At 33.9% G+C, this 22299-nt stretch overlaps 1 protein-coding gene and 1 pseudogene across 1 annotated transcript; one reads left to right on the top strand and one right to left on the bottom strand.

Annotated features, from left to right (window-relative positions):
* Positions 1-8619: 8619 nt before the first annotated feature.
* Positions 8620-9843, top strand: LOC120114411 (phytolongin Phyl2.2-like). Its single transcript, XM_039135345.1, has 2 exons — positions 8620-9527; positions 9695-9843. Exon 1 carries the CDS (start codon positions 8749-8751, stop codon positions 9484-9486), a length of 738 nt encoding a protein of 245 aa, XP_038991276.1. The 5' UTR covers positions 8620-8748; the 3' UTR covers positions 9487-9527; positions 9695-9843.
* Positions 9844-14600: 4757 nt separating this feature from the next.
* LOC120114410 lies at positions 14601-16205 on the bottom strand (annotated as a pseudogene).
* Positions 16206-22299: the final 6094 nt, after the last annotated feature.

The raw sequence follows: 22299 nt of genomic DNA, 5'->3' as shown, positions 1-22299 counted from the left end.
ACGGAGACCTGCAAGGACTGGCACGAGATTGCCCTTTCTGTTTGTTTACCGAACCTCAGTACGAACTTTGACTAAGAAACCCATTTTCATTAACTTATAGAATAAAGCAGTGCTGCCCATTGGTAGAAATACCGTCACTTCGGGTCTTGTCAGAAGTCAAACTGGATGATAGAATTGGTGCAATCCCGATATGATCAGTTGAACCTGATAGATGAAAAGATTGAAAGCCATTCATCATGGTCAAATATACCAGAAACGAATGATTCGAGTACATAAGAAGGTGCGCCCGAGAGTATTCCATGAAGTAGATCTTATTCTTAAGAAATTTGGCCAATTCAAAAAGACTTTAGAGGGAAATGGATGCCAAATTGGAGGGACCTTATGTCGTGAAAAGGCCTTCTCTGGATGAGCACTTGTCTTGGTTGAAATGGACGGACCGAAATTGCAAATCCCGTCAATTCGGATATAGTCAAGAAATACTTCCCTTAGGATGGAAAACCCAAGAGGCGTCTTAAGTCGAAAAAGAAAAACGTTTAGGGTGAAAACCTGAAAGGGCGCCCCAAATCGAAAAAAGAAAAAAAGAAAAAAAAGAGAAAAGGAAAAAAGAAGGAAAAAAAAGGAATAAGGGGGGTTCAAGATGAAAACCCGTTAAGGGTATCTTGAAACCAAGGATGGGTCCAAATTGAAAACCCGAAAGGGCGATTTGGATATTGATTCGAGAAAGGTCCCTAATCTAAACAGTAAAGCATCCCGGCATCTGAATCTTTTACAGACTTAACAAGTCAGAGAAAGGTTGCACTCTCCTGAATGTTGTCGCATCTTCGAAGATCCCTTGACAAAGGCTGCGTTCAAAGTCACCTAATGGTTTATCAGTTTAGATGCGCCCACATTATTGAGATCTAAGACATCCATTCATACTTCTTCTATGTATTTACTTTTCAGAATGTTTGTCATGTATCGTTCGTTTGTTCTTTTTCCTTATGATAAAGACAATCTTTTTTCTAAACCAATTCCTTTAAGCATCTTGGGTTGAATTTAAACCTAATGATTTATTCACTTCTAAAAAAGATAATTGCATATTACTATACAAATTTTTGAAAAGTACAGGTACTCGGAAGTCGATCAAGGATAATGCACTACACTTGAGATGGTTGAGAAGCATTTCCCAAATCAAGGATAAAAATATGCACATCAGATTTAAACATTTGAAGAATTCAAGATCGGGAATCAGAAATTCAAGATTCCAGAACCAAGACAAGCAACCGAGATTGATATTTCACTCCAGAGCCCAAAATAAATTTCGTATATACATATTAGGCACACATAAGATTGCATCCATCATCACATATGTGATAATTTGTAGATTATGCTAGAGTCAATTTCAACTTCGCAGCGAATGATATTGAACTCGAAGCGACACAATTTACTGATTGGATTTCAACTTCACAACGAAGGATATCCAACTCAAAGCCAATTGGTGAAGCAATACAACTGTAGATGAGATTTCAAATTCACAACGAAGATATTCAATTCAAAGCTCAACTTCACAATGAAGGAGCCATCCACGATTTCAACTTCACAATGAAGGATATCATGCCCAACGGATCGACTTAAAGTCATCTGCAACAACAGAGGTTTATTCCCCAGCAAAGTACAACATAACTCAACAAGAAGAGTTATCTATCAACAACATTGTCGAGTTCGATATCATTCAACTCGAAGACGTATTCACCGCAAGGTAGCAACAAGGAACTACTTTGCCAAGGTCTCTAAATCGAGAAGAATACCAAGCTCAAGAATAGCAACAAGAATCCACTTTCGATTTTCCTACGATTTCAACTTCACAACGAATATCGTACCCAAAACTGACTCAACTTCACGAAGGAGTCATCTGTAATAGAACAACACCGAAGCCTTCAGGTCAAGTTTTAGCTTCACGATGAAGTGTCTTGGGCTAGAAGACGATCCAGGAACTACTTGTCAAAGCTTTGAGTTCGGTTTCAACTTTGTGACAAAGGATATCATGCTCAAATTTTCCAATTCAACTCAACCTCACAGCTAGGGAGTCATTTCGTGATTCAATCAAAATTGACAAACCAGTCTTAACATCGGATTTCAACTCTACGACGGAGGATATTCGATACTAAAACTCAGGGATACTTCATAGATGAATTGTGTCTTGTAATCTTTGCTCTATTCCCGTTACACGACTATGGGCAAAGAGGGGCAGCTGTGGACACTAATTTTCGTCCAAATACTTATATTATATATATATATATATCACTTAAAATAATACATTTTCATTTTACAGGCCCAAAGCCATTACAAATGTGTTGATCCATTACACGCCAAGCCCAGATACAACAGTCCAGACGCAACCCGAATCCAGTGGAGCAGCCCAAACCAGTAACTCGTGACCCGAGCTGTAACCCGAACAACCATACCCGAACTAATAGTTAGGGTTTGCAAACCCTAACTCACACCATTTCCCTCTTAGCGCAGGTCAACCCAAGACTCCTCACGCCGGCCGTTTCTCTAACTCAACATCATGTGTTAGTGGGACTCATCCACAACCAAGTAAGAGATTTAGTTCGAATATGACACTTAAAATAAACTAAAAATAGTAAAACGTAGGTTATTTATACATGTGAATCAAACTCAAAAACACATATGAAACGCAAAAAATACGAGCAGTCGCAAGAGAAAATCGAAGCATTTTTATAATATTTCGAAAAGAAATAAATGTAAAAGTCTCACATTTTTCTGTTGGATGCGTGCATGTAAGCGTTTGTTAGCTTTCTATTCGTTTTGATTCGAAAAAAATATAAAAGGGGTTTTTACGCCGATTATTGGAGGGGAGGATTAGAAAGATCTTTCTATCTAGCCCCCGAGGTGGTTTTTTAAAAAACCATGTTGATTTTCGAAGAGAGGAAAGAAAAGCTTTTTAAAAATAATTTTTTAGGGCCACTATCGATGAACAGCGTCGGCGTCGATACCTTGCCGACCGCCGGAAACTGGCTTTTAAGTACGTTCTTTGTTTCATGAAGAACACGAAGAACACGAGAGAATTTTAAAGATGGCCTTTTGATCAGTTTTGAGGGGTTGGAAAATAATGAACCTTGTTTGTGGGAAGTAGGCTTTATACTCGACCCATTGATGACCCGTTGACCCACCCATGGACCCTGGGGTCCGTGCATTTTACCAAGATATGGGGGAATTACAATTTCGGTCCCCCATTATGAATCATTCATTTTGAGCCCTGAAATCAACTTTAACCCCCAATTTATTTTTAAATTTGACCCCCACGTTTCTTTTCTTTTAATTTAGTCCCATTTTTAAATTTAATTCGTATTTTATCATCTCATATTTTATTTAATACTATGTTTTACCTATATATATATATTTATTATTTATTTATATTTTTGTCTTTGTCCCTATTATTATTATTTATTATTATTATATATATTTTCTATTTATTTTATCTATTTTATTTATTTTTCTCTATTTTCTTTTTGGTTTTTATCATTTGTTTTCCTAACTTTATATATATATTATATATTATTAATATATATTATTTTATTTATTATTTTTACCTAATATTCTTATATATATTTTTTTATTATTTTTCCCTCATTATTGTTTTTATTTATTTTATTAATACTACATCTTATTATATATATATATATATATTACCTTTTTGTTTGTATTTTACGTTTAATTCGTTATTTGCTTTCTTCCTTATTTTTATTTGTTTATTTGTTCTCTTTTTTTTACTTATTTGTTTTTGTTTTTTTTTTCACTTTATTTTTGTTTTATTATATTATTTTGTTTTTAACTTTTATTTTAGGGTTTGTCTTTTTTTTAATTTTTATTCTTCCTTAGTAGATTTTTTTGTTGTGTATTTTAATATGAACACTTTATTTATATTTTATTTCCTTTAATTCCTCAGCATGCAATTTGATTCAGTATTTGTTTTTCTATCTACACGTTCTTGACTCCTTAAGGGTACACTTTTAAATCTATCAGAGTTAAGTAATTTGGATCATTATTTTACCTTTTACTTTAACTTATCACTTTCTTAATTGAAGACAATTGGAAATTAATTAATACCGAAAGGGCAGTTCAAGGTGCTAACCCTTCCTTGAATGTAACCGACTCCCGAATCCGACATATCTTTGGTAAATGCAGATCAGGTAAGAAATCGAGGTATCGATCAACCTATTTACTTTTAAAATAAACGATCGGTGGCGGCTCCAACACATTTCATTCAAGTCGAAGCCCAATTTTGGATCCACAAGAAAGACGGTTGCGACAGACACTAACAAAGCAACTTCCTCTTAATATCCCTTTTTAACTTTTTTCTTTACCAATCTTGTTTTGTGCATACGCTTCTCGATTTCATTGTAGCTTTGCAGCTTACGTTGTTGAGTTCTTTAGAATCTCACATCTACCTTTTCCTAATATCAAATAAAGTCAAAACAATGATTATTATAATATTAAAATGACAGTCGATATATTATTCATATAGCAAAGTCGATTATATATCAATTAAACGATATAACGATCATATTTATTTAGGCAGTAGAACTGACCATATTTAATACAAGCATTAAGAACTTAAAATAAATCAGGCTTAACCGAGAAACTTAAAGAATAAAACACTTAATACAAAATATAATTGCAATATTATACATTTTCCCGTTATTTTTTTTCTTCTATCTCTAAGCTCTCTTTCTCTAACGCACACCATTTGTACTATTTCACCCATTTTTCACTTTTTTACAATGATAAAACTTTCCGTTATTTATATATTTAGTTTATGAATTGTTGAAACATATCAATATTAGCCTTTAACCTTAGAAATATGATAATCTTCTATAAATTCTAGACACAATATTAAATATTATAAATATTTAAATTATTTTATAAATATTTCTGGAGATCTACTATTTTTATATTATTTAGAATATTATATATATATATATATATATATATATATATCCTAATGACACTATATATTCTAAATGCAAATAGCCGACCTACTCACAGGGAAATGTCAAAATAACTATAATGCAGCACATACAATCAATCATCGCCATTAAAAAAAACATAAACCACAACATAAGGCATAAGCTACAATTCATATTCCTTCTCCCTATCCCTCCTTTAAATTGACCCCTATACATGAGCTATCCAGCTTACTAGAATGATAAAGGATAACTTTCTCATGCAAAAAGCATCCAAACTATAGAACTGTTGTACAATGACTAATAATCTTGCCAAACATGAAGCATAAAGATTAATAAAATATACTTACTAAGATTTTCATTATCTACTTTTTCAAGTGTAGCGACAACACCTAGTATATCTTTGTCAACTTAGATGAAATAAATATGCAGCATATGTGTTTTATCAATTCAATGTTACATGAACTACGCTATTGGTATCTGTATCCGATTTATTGATCAACTATTTGGATCATGTTTGCAGAGGTTCATTATGGAGGATCATTCCAACCCAGTTTGCTCTATTCACAAACATTAAGATTCAAACCTTCGATCTTTCTTAAGGAACGATTGGTGTTAGGTTTTAATTCATCCTTGGTTCTTTCTTCAAACTCAGTATCCCGTAGGTTAGAATTAAGATTAACCAATGATGATTTCAATCAATTATACACCATTCCCCAACCCCACGTAGGTGCCATGAAATCTTTCTTTCACCTTAAATTAAGGACAATGTAAACAACAACAAAAAGTACAGAGATTAGGTTTTAAAAAAATTGTCAAATTTAAGGATTAAAAAGTTAAGTTTGCAAGATAGCTGTCAGCTAACTTCAAATTTGCTTTAGAGGGGAGTACAAGTTAAATTTTCTCATATAGTACAATAATATATATTTTTGTTTAATTGATCATAGTTTGTACAGCTAAGCTAGCAATGAAGATTGGTATTTATTTGTGCAGTGGATGCATCGAGGTTTCCCTTTGTGTTTAGGTTCATTGATATTTGATCTACACATTTATCATTACTTTTATTTTAGCATTCATTACACCCTTAAAACAGAGAATTGAAAACCGAAATTTGTAACATTTTATTTCTCACGGATGTGCAATGTTCATCACTTAAAAAGCTTCCTTGTTTCTTCTTCTCTGTGTTCTGAAAGCTCCTGTTTTGAGCGGCCACGTAAAAGAAAGGGAGCGGATGGTTTTCCACAGTGAACAGTCGCCATGGCAACCTCTGAATGATAGTTATTTTGGTTTTTATCGGGTTTTAAATAGCGTTCAAAGTCACGTTTTTTATCGTGCCGTGTTTATCACGGTTGCGGACATAACAGATGTCATTGCGGGTATCGCCAGGGTTTCAAAAAACGGTCCGCGACCGCGATTTCGGCTGCGATATAGTGGTTTCGCCGCTGTCCGAGTTACCCGCGACGGCCGCAATAGCGTCCGCGATGACCGCAATAGCGCCCGCGACGGCCGCAATCACGATAAATCCGAAATAACCGAAAACGCGACTGCGACCGCGATTTGAAACCCTAGGTATCGCGGTCGTGAATTTTTTAAATATCGCACAACTAACCCTAAAATGACTAAATTAAATATAATTAAAATAAAATTGTAAAATTTTAAATTACATAAATTTAGATTACTGAAATTAAGACTAAATTAATTAAAAATTAAAGTTTACATTTTAAATTAGGGATTAAATTGTAAATTCTAAAAGTGGGAGGGATCTCAAATTAATATATCTTTTAAAATTATATTTTTAAAATTATTTAAAAAAAGAAATAAATCACCCCCTTCTCTAACCTTTCTGCCTCTCCTTTTGCGACCTTTCTAGTTCTGGCCTTCTGCCTCCCCTTCCTCCTCCCCCATCATTGTCTGAAACAAAAATGATTCTGGCCTTCTACCCTATGTTGCACTAATACGGATACGAACACGAGGACAAAAAATGGCAATTTCTAAAATTATAGGGTATGGGGACGTCATATAAAAATTTTAAATTATAAATAAGTATAAAAAATCATAAATAGAGTCAATACTTCATAGAAAATTGGTGTAACACCCTAACTTATCCCTAATTAAAAATCTTAACATTTGAGAATGTTTTTTCTAAATCCCCAAATTAATTTTGGTGGCCAATTTAAAAATACTGTAAAACGTGTTAAAATATCATTAAACCCTAGAAAGCTCAGAGATCGACTGGAAATTATACCAAAATTTCTTTAAATCCTATTCTAACTCTTCTTTCTCTCCTTGCGGCCGTTTCTTATTCCTTTTAATTTTTTCTTTCTTTTCACAAACCTTGAAATCGTCCATTTTCAATGGCTCTTTTGTTTCTTCTATTTTACCTTTCTTTTGTATTTGATGGTCATGACTACAACCAAGCTTTGAGTAAGAGTATTCTCTTCTTTGAAGCTCAGAGATCCGATCACATCCCTCGTAACCAGAGAACCACATGGAGAGCTAACTCCGGTTTGAATGACGGCAAGATCAGTGGAGCAAGCATAACCAAAAGTACCCCTGGGTCCTCGGATAAGCGTTGTCGTGGTACGTCCCCTGTAAGTACCCCAATCGTCCCCTTGCATAAAATGTATCGGGTACTTGAAACGGGACTCCTTTGCCCTCCCCATGCTTCATAGCTTCTGCCTCCCCCTTTATCATCCCCTTCCTCCTTCCCCCCAATCATTGTCTGAAACAAAAAAAAAATGCAGGGAATGTTGGTTTTTGTTTTTGTTTTAGAATATGGTTGAATAACGGTTGTTATGTCCCGTTATCGGCGCAATCGTCCATTTCTCGTTAAATTACGGGCGCAATCGATCGAGATTGGTGTGAATCTATGAACCACTGTAAAAACTATGAAAATCGGTTTCGGACGGTGGCGCGACCGCAATATCACGACCGCTATCACGTTTTCGAAACGCTATTTGATACTCTGATTTTTATAGTGTTCCAAAAAAAGCAACTGAATGTGTGATATGAACTTTTTTTGTCCTCTGGATTTAAGGTTTTTTATTAACTAATTCAAACCGACCCGCATCGTATACATAGTTTTGGTGGGTGAGTCTCCCATTAGGAGTTTTCTGCATACATAAAGACTCGAACTTGAGACCTTATTTAAATGATATCAAGCTGCTTACTATTTGAAACAACTCTGTTGGTATATGAACTTTTTTATATGAACTTTTTTTGGCTTCCATGTTGCTATTTATTTTCTATCATTTATGCCAGTGATGTAGTAATGATATAAAACCGTAAACAGTTGAAGCTTTATCATATGATAATTGTCCAATGCCATCACATTTCAACCAAATTCAGGCACATTTTAATACAAAAAAATCTTTTGAGTAATCTAAGTTATTAAAAAATTATTATTTTCTCTAAAATGAAAAATAAGAAAAAAGAGATGAAGAAGATAAAATTAAATTGTAGTTCTACTACAGTGCATTGTGTTATTGGAAGGTGGTGGTGCCGACAAAAGCCCGAAAACATTATAAAGTTCTGAAGGTCATAGCCCGTAATTACAATCCTTGTTTAAGGGTATAATACTCTTTCATGAAAAATGTTTATTGAAAAGGGAATCGTAGTGTCATAATTCTTCCCTTCTCCTCGTCTTAATTTTGAATCCTATGTTTCATCTCCAAAAAAGAAAACCTAACAAAAATACCATACAAAAACTGTAAACAGAAACTGAAGAAAGCTAGCCCAGTGTTTTAAGAACAGCCCATCAAATGGTTTCCGATCCAAATATATGATATTGTATGCTTGCATTGCAAAAGGACCCACGATTCTTGCGGAATTCTCTCGCAAAGAACCGGGAATCGAATCGTTAGCCCAGAAATGCATCGAGAAAACCCCTCCTTTCCATTCAGTCTTCTCTCATACAGCTTCTAAAAAATCCCACACCTTCGTAATCGACGACCCTTTTGTTTATCTCATCATATCCCACGAGGATCTTGTCAAATCCGAGTCTTTTTGGTTCTTGAATCGCTTGAAAATTGCTTTCGAGGATTTTCTCCTCACTGGTCCGATTCTGTGTACCGATGATTTGACCCCGAATTGTATCCAGTCCCATTTCAATCCAATTTTTTCAGAGTTAATGGCTTTAGACGTGGAGTTAATTGGGTATCCAGCAAAAGACAGTCGGAACCCAAGTATGGATTCTGACAGAGGGAAAGGAACCATGGTAATTCCACTGCTGGGGCAGCCGATTAAGGGGTTAAAAAAGAAGAAAAGGTCCGGTGGTTTGGAAGTCAGCGGCGGTGAGGGCAAAGATGGGGGTGGTGGTGGGATTGGGATGGATAACATGGTTGATGTGAGTGATGAATTTAGAGATTTCTCAGTTTCCATGCAAAAGAGTGGTCCTTTGGGTAATGGCGGGGAAAGGCAAAAGGCTAAGCAAACCTGGAGGAAACATGTCTGGGTGGTTCTGATACTGGATTTGCTAATTTGTGCTACTTTATTTGGGATTTGGTTATGGGTTTGCTGAGGCTTTCAATGTATTGATTCTTGAAAGTTTTCCTTCTTTTTGCCCTTGAGGGACTTGGTGTTTCTTTCAATCATGTAATCTTTGATTTGGTGGTCAAACTGATGAGAATGAATTGCAGCATCTGGCTGGTGGGGGAAGAAGAACGGTGTAATGGCGGGTTGTGAAATATTGTAATTTGTAAGTGTTTGATAATCTCTGTGTTTTGCAGTTCTGGCTTCATTCAAGTCTTTTTGTTGTTGATTTTCAGAACAAAGTCTTGTTTTCCCTTCTCTTTTTTCAGTTATTGGTTTGCAAAATTACATGTAATTGCACCAAAAACTGTTTATACCTACACATAAAAAGCATCCCCTGCTGCCATTGTTGAATGCTTATTTTATCCTCTTTAATTGGTGAAGGGCCTTGAGCTTTGTGGCATTTGTAGAAGTATTTCCCTTTTTTAATGTAACAGTCTGCATCATTGGTCAAGTTTACTTCATTCGAATTAACCTAGGTGTGGATAGTACCTAAAAGATTACTCCACATTTGGGTTATCTTCAATATAGATTAGACCCATAAAGTTATTGGGGAAAAAAGGGATTTAGGGAACGCTTTGGCATTGGTGAAGAAACAAATCTGGTGTTGCTTTTGTCAGTGGATTACTCAGTATGCAGCAGGCAAACTTTTCTTTTTTAGACCAAGTTATTTACAAATTACAAGCACAAAATTATTCTATTTTCTTAAATCAACATAACATTGGTATGGCGATGTACCCAGAAACTTAGAAGAGCTGATGTCTTACGTTTTAACCATGTTTTTTCTTTAGCAGAACATCATCAGACCTCATTAACCATTAAAAGGAGAAATGTGTATTCAAATTTACTCCCATCATTTTCTTTAAATAGTCAACGATAATTATAATATAGTATTTGTTCAGAATTTTTTTTTATTATTGGTTGTACACACTCACTCTACAATCAGAGTTGTTTTAACCTGAATCTTCTAAAGAAAGTAACGAATTCGGTGAATAATTCTGCTCCCATCAATTTTGCTCACATGAGCTGATGTGTGTAGTTTTAGTTTGGTTTAAAATCCCAGAATTTGGACTGAGCCGTTGGAGAAGGTAAGAGAGTAAAACGATATGCCAGTCATCTGCGTAGATGGTTCAAGCTCTTAGAGGGAGCTCAATATACTAATTCATCGTTCGTTCCCCCCCCCCCCCCTTTGAATGCATAGTATAAAGATCTTATCATTAAAAACAATGCCCTTAAAGTTATTTATTATAGGAATCAAATAATAAACTTTTAAGAGAGACATTAGTCAGCAAAAACCAACGGCAAAACATCCACATGGGTTAAAGGGGGAGTTGTCTGTAAGTGCTACCAGACAAGGGACAGTCATTACTTCACTTTGGGAGTTGTATGTACTTCATTGTAAAATAACTGAAAAGAAAAGATTTGCTATTACCTGTTACAGGCTGGCATAGTGCGGTAAGTGTCTTTTAAAATTTGAATTCATTTCAGTTAATTATTTGTTTTATTAATATTCATTTTGAAATTTATTTTTGTTACGCCATATGATATTAACATATATGTATACATCTTCAAAAATATTTTAAATATGATATTAAACTACTAATAATATGGTAAATAGCTATAAACGTGAGAATAAAGAAGAGAGTGGATGGCAATATAAATTCCTTTTCTCGAAGGACATATGTCTAACTCACCAAACTCACATGCTCATCGTTGGCATCCTAACCATAAGATGTTATTATGTTAAGATGTTATTAGGCTAGGAACCAAAGACCATTGGCTGGTGTTTGTGGTCGTGAGCCTGCGAAACCTTTGCCATTCTATAACATTTAAGATGTTACTTTCTTTAATAGTTTGGGGTGGTTACAAGATAATATTTAATCGGAATTCTTTTGACTATTAATATCGTGTGTGTACACACCACAGATGCAGCTGCTCGAACCTAAGATCTTTAGGGGGAGCAACACTCGTTGAGACCACTTAATGTTATTCTTAAAGCTATGAATCTTCCGGTGTAAAATTTTCAGCACAACTCATCTCTAGAACGTTGACGAAACTAAAATTTTCAGGAAGAAAACGCAAATATAGAGTACAACAAATAGGCTAATTTAAGCAGATTAATACCTTCGGTTGTTTTTCATTAATAGCAGAGAGCATCTCTTCTTCCTTGTTTAGCATTTGGAGCAGATTAAAAGCCTACAATCTTTCATATGAAGATACCATCCTCAGGGGAAAAACACATTAAAAAAGATTTTACATGGTAGATTATATGAAATATAAGACTAACCTTATAAATACCAAATGAAATGGTAGCGATTCAAACCTACACAAATGGAATATCATTCTTTTGGTGGAAAGGAAGCAGAAAATTTTGTGGAACCAAAAGCTAGTATCTTTCAACAATAACATCAAGTATAAATATTTCAGTTCCAACTTCCAATGCATAACGCACTCAAACAACAAAATAAGGTATAATATTTCAGTTCCAACTTCCAATGCATAACGCACTTGTTCAAACAACAAAATAATTTAGAGGACACTCACATGAATGGATCGAGGGGTGGATGGACGCAATCGCCTTCTAAAAATTTAATATATTTTAGATTTTGTCCGATACAAATCCTCATTGGGGTTGACTTCCTTTTTAATATTAATTTTTCAATCATTACTTAATATTTGGATCATATTCCATATCCATTTAAATGTCTCCTGCAATAGAATGATTTTAGGGAGATAGTTAACTTCCGGGTCATATTCATAAACTTGGGGGTTGAACTTTGAACAACAAAATCAGATCTTTTTCATTTCTGAATTCGTCAAAATCACAAGTGTCGTAATCGATTTTTGTCCGGGCACGAATAACATAAAATCAAATCATTTGTAGTTATTACATCAACTCACATTAAATGCAGCACTCCATCTCCCAATCGTATTTGAATTCGAATAATTTTGATGGGTATATGGCACCGCCCGAGATTTATATATGCCACAACATTCAACCTAATTTATGTTGATAAGATAAGATATAATAAGTAATAATAGCAGTAAATATAGAAATGTAAAAAAAAAACTTAGATTTGTGTCTTTCCAGAGTCGAGACCACTGAATTAGGGAACAAAAATCAACTCAACTCGAAATATCGATTTTTTTCAATTTCGAGTTATTCGATTCAACTTAAATTATCAATTCAGTTTTTGAGTTCGAATAACTCAAAATTTTGAAATTTCGAGTTTTTTGAAAAACAAAAAATTTGGCTATGTATTTTGACAGTTTTATGATTTAGTCCCTAATTTTATTATTCTTTTAATTCTTCCTTCATTTTAAGTCAATTTTCACCAAATTTGAACTACATGCTCCTAAACCAACGTAGAATACATATTTTCTTTCAATTCTTCTTTTTTATAACAATTTTTTAATTTTTCAATTTAGTCCCTCAATTGTTCATAATTTCCTAATTTCTTCAATTCATCCTTTATTTTAAGTCCCTTTTTTACCAAATTTGAACCACGTACTCATATACCACAATAGAATACCTACATAACTTCAATTCTTACTTTTTTACTGAAGATGTACTCTCTTTTTATTTAGTCCCTTAACTTTGGATTTTACTCAATTTAGTCTTTTGATTACAATTGTTTGCAAATTCTTTCTTTCCATTAATTCTTTGACTCCTTTATACTCTCATCAATATTTTACGCTCAAAATAATTTCTTTAAAAATATAATATTATGAATATATTTTATAATTTTAGTTTGCATTTGATATATTAAATGACATTATAATGTGAAAAATAATATATATATATATATATATATATATATATATATATTATATAATTAGATAAAGTCGAAAAATTGGTACAAATCCTTGCTATAATGATATAAATAATTACAATAAAATTAGTATATAAACTCGAATAACTTGACTCAAATTTCTTAAACTCACATTGACTCCAAAAAATTTCAAATTAAGTTTGAGTTGTAAAATACGACTCGTCAACTCGAATAACTCAAAACTTTTTAACTTGATCGAATACTCACCTCTACCTTGAATCAGCCCATGCATGCCTTGCACTAAAAGGCAAATATATAGGATCAAAAGCGGATGCACTTGGGATCAAGTACATACTTATTATATTGAATAAATAATTTAATATAATTTAATATATTAAAAAGAAAAAAATTTAAAACTAGTATACTCATTTTATTAAAAAAATAAGTATTTAAGTTTTTTAACCTCATCTTTTATTTAGATAAGCTATATAGAATATGACTACAAAAGATCAATGTGAATAAGAGAGCCTCAGAACTTTAAAATGATAAAATTGTAGTTAAATTTCCTTTGTGTGTGGTAAGATTTCATATTATGTTAATTTGTTAAGCTATTTAGTGATAAAAAATATTATTCTATCTTAAAATTTTGAGTTTAAACAATTTTATTTGTATAATATATATTCGGATATAATGGACCCTATCGTAATCCATCTTCGTTTTTCTAAAGTTGGGGGAGGGGGAAGGAAGTTGAATTTGACTGTTATTGTCTTTGAAGAAAACACATGCTTTTAATTTAGTTTCTCTCTATAATAATAATAATAATAACGGTAAACTACGTATTTAACACTTAAATTATTAATTTTAATCCGTTTTAGTATCTAATTTTTTAATTTTTTTAAAATCATACCTGACGTTTAGTTTTTTTGTCATTTTTAGTACCTATTGTTAAAAACTTAATGCCCTTATTACCTAAACTATTAGTTTTATTTTTTAATACTTAAACTTTCAATTTTTCAAAACATAACATTAAATTTTGAGCGATGATACTAAAATGAAACAAAAACTAAAGTTTTAAACGACATGGTACTAAAATGAAACAAAAACTAAATTTTAAGTATGATTTTAAAAAATGAAAGTTTAAATACCAAAACAGAATAAAACTAATAATGTAGATATTAAACGTATAATTTACACTAATAATAATAGAAAACATAATCAACTAACTATCTCATAATTTCAAGTATGTACACCAAAATCTTAGACACTTATCAATGATTTAGTATAATATTAATATAATTTCACACACGCTGTGTGTGAAAAGCTTAGGGCTCTAAACTATACCTTCTGATTACATGAAAGAGACCAATAAAATACCTGAAATATATCACATGAATTCATCTCGTTGGGAACGAATTCAAGACCCCCTTTTCCTTCATTTTCTCCTCCATGTGACCACTTGCTTAAAGCTTTCATAAATGCTTGCCTGTATTTGCACACACAGCGTTTCCAATAATTAGACGACGTGTAGTAAAACACAAGAAATATTTAGAACAAGCTTTAAAAAAGCTATATGATTTTCCTATCCTATGGAACCACATTTCCAAAAGTCATGGTAGATTTATGAATTTATTTACCTACCCAATAGTAATGGTTTCTCCTGCCTACCCTTTACCAAAATAAATGTTCATTAATTTGGTAGATAAGGGTAATAACTAGTACTAAGGCTGAAGCTACGGTCTTGTCGGAGACTATAAATTAGAGGCACGTCCCTTTCATGTAATAAAGATATGATCTATTCTATGATCGTACCAAGAAATTTTGGGCTTCAGTTCGAAAGTGAAAGAGAAAAACTCCCAGAAAATTAAACCACTTTGAACGTAAAGTTTGGTTCTGATGCGAAAAAAAAAACCTTCTTTTAACAATGAGTTACCAACAACATAACATTAAATATAAATTTAAAGAAAAATAATAATTAAATGATCAAAATGAAATCATAAAAATAAATATGTAATTAAATATATAATTTACTCGTAGTTAAAATATCACCATGTCGAACTTTGAAAGTGGTAAATCGATGAGGAGTAAAGGGCACGTTTGTTCTATGCATAACCAATGTGAAGAAATCAGGGAGGGGGGAATGGAGAGAGAAGACGATGGATAGAAGGGAAGAAATAGTTTTGGCACTTACCAAAACGTGTGACGTAGCTTGAGAGAGACTCAACGACAAGCTGCCTTTCCGCCTATCCCTTGTGATCTTCATCTGTGCACTGCCAACGGTGCCGCCATCAGCAACCATAGGAGATGAAAAGTCAAAACTTCCCTGGACAACTCGTCCGGGTTTTCTAAAACTCCCCCACCTACTCGATCCAAACACCACCTTCACCTTATTCACCCTACTTCCGTCGGGAATCCTAAAAGACTCGCTTTTTCGAAACGACAAGGTCTGAGAAACGAACCGACCGCCATATCAGCCCCGTCCAAGACATTTGTCGTGGGAGACGGGGTGTTAGTCTTGTTAGAAACCTTAGCCTCGGCTAACAACCTCGGAGGCAGTTCCAGGCATCTATGGGGGTTTGATTGATTGGCGGTGGCACACGGCCTAGGCTTGCCCGGTACTTCCTCCCACTGGAAGGGAATCGAAACGGATGTCTGGATCGGCGGTGTTGTCATCCCTGACGGCTCTTTGGCTTTGCTCGGCAACGAATATAGTGAAAGCTTTGGTGGTGTTGTTTTTTCACTTTCACATTCCGACCCCATTTTTCCCCTTAAAAACTGATGATGCAAAAACTTTTTTTTCACACAGTAAAATTTGCAGTTCTTTAAAGTAATAAATGGGTTTATAGAGGAAAAAGGAGTGGGTAAAGTGGGTGACGATGAATGTGAACTGCAAGGGTCCTTAAAGCAACAACAAACGCTCATGGCGCTTCGTATGCACGAGCAAATATAATGAAAATCCCTTTGGTGGTCCCATGCTTTGGAGTTTTTATTGGTTGGAAGACTCAAATCATTTGTCTTCGATGACCGATCTTTGGAAAAGTCACTTGGCTTAGGTAGCTGCTAAGTTTAAGCCCTGCCTCGACGTTAAAATAATACCTTTTCTCACACGTAAGAAAGGAAAATTATAAGATGCTCGAAGAATAATCATCTTTAACGATGAGTGTGATTGAATAGCATTAATTTAATTTATGTAAATTTAAAATTTTAAAAAATTTAATATATAATTATAAATTAGTTAAAAATTTAATTATAAATTATTTAAAAAATATATTATAATTTTAATGAAATATACCTTAATGAATCGAAGAGACTATTAATGTTAGTTTACATAAGCAAAAATGAAGTGTCAGCTTCTTAATCGAAACTAATCCTCAACATGTCGATGAGGAGCAATATCCGTCTAGAGAGTATAATTGATCTCGGTCGATGAGAGTAAGTGATGGAAAGGTTGCTCCCCATTGAACGAGGCAACAAACCTAGTAATTCTTCCTAAAATTAATCAGGAATATCCTTAACGGTGCAGAAATCTTGTACTTCCAACTCCTTCCTTGATGAATTAAGAATATATGCCAAATGAGATTCACATCTTCCACTCACCATAGTTTTTAGCTTTAATCACAAAAACTATATTAGAAAGGAATTCTCGTCTTTCTCCAACAGCGACCAACTCTAAGCCATCTGAATTTCGCTGGCTTCAACTCAAACCCACCTGCACTTTATACTCTACCAATCAATCCATTCCCCAATTTACATTGGAATCACAACTATAACATATCTATTGAGAAAACGCGACCTTAAACATCTACAGCAACCTCTTATATACCTTATTTACTATTCCACTTTCACCTAAGAAACTAGCAGCAATTATTCCTACCTCATTGTTTTCTAACAAGGTCCTTAAACGCTTGGCTAAATTACTCAAAATATATTTTTAATAGTCGAGGTGATTATAAGATAATATCTCTTCAAAACTTTCATAACTTTTCGAATCTAGGACCTTAGAGAAAACAATATTCACTTTTATCACTATGACTATTTAGACTCAAATTACTCAAAACGTTTGAATACATAAACATAGAATCAATCAATAAAGACTATTTAGTTTGATGTTTGCAGCTTGTGTAAATGTTGTATTTGTTGAGAATGAAGGCAACTATCCTTTATGTGAATTCTCTATTCATAGTGCTTTCTAATATAAAGTAAAACCCATCGACTTACCATTACTGCCCCTACAACGACCTCAACCGCTTGTGGGATTCTATACATGGAAAACCCAACTCTCCAAGGATAATCACTTACGAAGTGCTCTTTGGAACCGCATCAAAAGTATCCCCACTCATATGCTTACACTCACCAAGGTGTCTTTAACAACAATGCTCATAGTGAAGCCAACCTGAAGGCCTCGACGATCTGCCAAAAGTGACTATCTGACCATTCTACTACCTTGTATGACTCGGTCGTACACCAGATCGAGCACTCCGGTCTAATCTATAAAACTTACGTTTAGGGATAGATCGAGTCTTCCTAGAAATTTAAAATTATTATATATTTTAGATTTTTTTCTATATATTTTTATTGAAAATTTGTTTTTGACCTCCTAGAGTTTTATAAGTTTAAATTCGCACTCCTAACATAAAATCTTGCGCCCATCCTTACACTATCTCTCTTAATTGGTTGACCATATACACTAGGAAAATCCACGACATTCTTACTAAAATCAATAGCTTTCGATGGTAATAACTAATAACTCAACATCAATGGTCTCCTTGACAACTTTGGTTTGCTCGACTAACTCATTGAACATATCAGAACTCTTGGTTACTAAATAAGTTGAATCTCTCGAACTAACCTAAAATGAAACCTCTTACATCTGTCCTTCTCAGTCAACATCATCTCTACAACATATTGACTTAGTTAGACAAACTCTACCTCGTACTCATACACATATATGCCTCCCTAACTCAAATTAAAAAAACTCTCTTTCGGGCCTTTATATACTGGTCACCCATAAATTTCCTCTAAAACGGTTTAAAATTGTCTAAGTTAGATGATCAATCATAATACTCCGTCTATCCCACTAAAATTGTCTATTTCGATTTTTAAAATTGTCACATTCAAAATATTCTATTATAAAAGTCAACAAAAAAAACAACACTTATATTTCTTTTTTTATCTTTACATGTTCTACTCTTTTACACATACCAAAATAAATCTGTTAAATCTATCAATAACATTTTAGGGATAATTTTATTATTTCTTTTGATCAAATATATCTCCTAAAACATGTGCATAGTTAATACAAGACACAAATTATAGGACGAAATAAGTATCATTCTTATTCTTATTTCGCTATCGATGTATGTTGTCTTGCACAAGAGTCAGGTACAACCCAACTTTTCCTCATATTATATGACATCTATTCGAGGATCCTCTCAACAATAGGGTTAGCTCCTCAAACTCCTCACAATTCCTTAACACAAAGTTTGTAGACGCTCCAAGTACAATCCATGATTAATAAGAGCAGGGTTGGGACTAACAATTCGTTGAAATGCTCCGATCATAGCTTGTATCAAGGAGTCTGTCGACAGTTATTTTCGTCTGAGCTTACATATTTATAATATTATTACTATTATTATTATTATTATTATTATTATTTTTACAAATAATTACAACCCGGAGGCCCATTTACAAGTGAAGACCCAGGTCCAAACCTGAGTTGACCCAAGAAGGCCCAAACCTGATTAGGGTTTTCTCATCTTCTCTAGTGCCACCAGCTCCCTCAACCGTTGGATCTGGAAATATCCAACGGCCCAGATTGATCCAGCAGAAACCTTAGGGTATCATTACCACCCTAGGGCTATTCCGGCCGCCGCCTCCAGATGCTCAACTCTGAAGCTGCCACGCCACCACCTCCTCACCAGCAGACTCCAGAAGATGAAGGAGGACCGCACACCTCATCGACCCTAGGGTGAGTCACCACCGTAGCTCCGGTGACTCACCGAAGTTTCATCATTACAAGCAGCACCACGGGGCCTATAAAAAGGCCGAACCTGCAAGAGAAAGAGTCACACCAAAAAATAGAAACGAAACACAAAAATAGATGAAAACGAAACAGAGGAACAATTGAAGTAGCAACAAAGGGAGAACAAGTATCCATTTAACAACAGCCAGCAGCAAACCGAAAGAAAAAAAGAGGAGAAGATTACCGAGAAAGCCAAAAGTCATCTGGTTTTTGAAGGTATATCTCAAGATCTACTTCGTTGGGTGGAGTTTTAGGAGAAACAGAGGCCGAATTTGGCTTTAGGATAAACAAAGGGTCGATTTGGTGTAATTTTCTGAATTTTGGCCACCGTGAACGGTGGCCAGCGGCGACCGTAATCACCGGTGAATAGTGGTCGGCTGGTAACCGGATTCCCTCCAGTGGGAGGTTTCTAGAGAAAGGCTAGAGAGAATTCTCTCTTATTTATTTTAGAGAGAGAAATGAAAAGAGGAAAATGAAGGAGAATGGCCTTTTAGGCCGGTTAAGAGTATATTTATACCTTATCCGAAATGACGTTGTTTCAAGGGTAGGGTTGTGCGTTTTGAGCATGTGGGCAAATTATATCCGTGGTACCTACAATTTGTAAACCTTTTAATTTGGTCACTAAAATCAGGGTTTTGTTTAAAAATGATAAAAAATTTTAGGTGCCCAATCACACCCTAATCAAGGATTGGTGGCGACTCTTCGAACCATACATTTTTATTTTTAAAGAATCCCAATTTTTTCAAAACGAGATGTTTTTTTTAAATTGCATTTGTTTTTAAATTAAAAATCAATTGAAAGAGATAAATTAAAATTTAATGTGGTTTTTAAAATATCATTTTTTTCACTTTTACGAAAAAAATCGTTTCGACACACATATCACGTATGTCCCGAAGGACCACATAGAACCCTCGACTCTTGGCATGCCAATTATACCCTAGCTCTCATAACACATAACATGGGCATTGTCACTTATGTCATTCACATATACACATACATATCATGTAATACTCTCATGGAGTCTCATATCACATGTTCACATGTTACATAGGCACATTCACAAATACATGTAATCATGTAGTTTATTTTCACGTAGTTCATATCACTTTTCATATGATCTCATATCCATGTGTCACATAGCTTATAACACTTCTAATGTGTTCATATAAACATGTATGTCTTATCTTGTTCACATATGATCCCCATATATCACATAGTTTATATTTTATTCTCTTATGTTCACCTAGATCACATGAGTCATATCTCATTGAGTTCCTAACCTTCCTTGAGTAATCCCTTATACCATATCATATAGCTTACCATTGAGTTATCTTATGTTCACCTATATATATTATATAGGTTTTTATAGCTTATGTCACATGTTCATATCATTCTTTATGTCCTTATTTTATCTCTTATTTCATATTCTTATATAATCACATAAATCATTTATACTATTCGACCTGGCTTATCCCACTAACATTTGTTTACATAAATCATGTAATATACAACAACATGTCAACACATATAAATCATAACAAACACATGCTTATATTTATGAACTCATACATTCTACTATAGGAAATAGACTCATTGTAAGTCATATTTTCATTAACACCAGATACCACTAGTATGCACTCAACTGGCCTTACTAGTCAATATCGTTCTTGATTGATATCTACATAATCATACATTATACATAATCATACATTATACATATCAGTATTCTAAATAGCATACTCAAATTTTTATTTCTTAAACTAAAAGAAAGATCTATTTCCATTTTCCCTTTGAAGTGTATTGGTACACACTATAGGGTATCGATACATCCCTTCACTGGTGTATCGGTACACTGCCTATGTATCGGTACATAAATTACATTCAAATATCTTCCTGAATTTTACTCTTGAGGTATCGGTGCCTATTGAATAGGCACCGATACCCCCTTGCCTATAATTCACTTTTAAGCCCGAAAATCACTTCATTTCCACTCAAATACTTTATATTTTATCTCCTTTCATATTCCTAACTCACATACACATGTTTAAACTCATTAATACCCATTTCTCATATCTCTAATCTCAAAATCCTATCATCTACATGGAATTCAAGAATCATACAAATTTTTTCCACTTGTTCTAAATTACTTATATCAATTCATATCTCTTAATTTAACAATTAACTAGTCAAATTTAGCCTCCAATTTAATTTATCAACTCTTCTTCAAGATTTCATTTAAAAACTCTTTAACTTTAATCTCTCCTAACTCTTTCATTCTTTGTTTTAAAGCTAACTTAAGCCTTCCTTAGGCTTAATTAGAACTCAATAATCATAAACCCAACTTGAATTCAAGGAATAATTAACTAACCAAAAAACTCACCTTATCAAGCTTGGTTCTACGTTTGGAAGAAAGAATATGAAGAGAATTATGGAACTCTTGTTTTTCCCTTATACTCACCCCACGTGTAACATATATATCCCAAAAAAATTATCTTGGTGGTCAAATGACCATTTTGCCCTTCAATCTTTTTATATTTACCAATCAACCCTCTTGAATAAAATTCTCAATTAAGTGCTTAAACTTTTAACTTGTTTCAAAATCAAGCACATAGTTTTCCAAATTTGCAATTTAGTCACTTGCCCTGATTTGGGATGTTACACCTCATAAATTCAGGATACATGATTTTGAGAAATATGATGACACCAGTTGTCCCCTAATCCACTTGAGAATATTTTGCAGAAAAATGGAAGGGTGCCTAAATTTTGATGATTTGTTAATTCACTCATTTCATGATAGTCTCGTTGGGTCAGCAGTAGTATGGTACAATCATTTGAATCGAGAGAAGATCAAGAGATGGGTTGATCTAGCTTATGCATTTTTTGGACAATATCGATATGTTAAAGGCTTAGCTCCCAAATGTAAGGATCTTCAAGGAATAAGGATGAAAGCTAATGAATGATTTAAGGATTATGCCTTAAGATAGAGAGGAGTGGTAGCACAAGTTCAACC

This window comes from Hibiscus syriacus, unplaced genomic scaffold (assembly GCF_006381635.1).
Source record: "Hibiscus syriacus cultivar Baekdansim isolate YM2019G1 unplaced genomic scaffold, ASM638163v2 tig00110223_pilon, whole genome shotgun sequence".
Lineage (NCBI taxonomy): Eukaryota > Viridiplantae > Streptophyta > Magnoliopsida > Malvales > Malvaceae > Hibiscus > Hibiscus syriacus.
The sequence above is the reverse complement of the archived record's forward strand: the minus strand, read 5'-3'. Positions and strand labels throughout refer to the sequence as shown.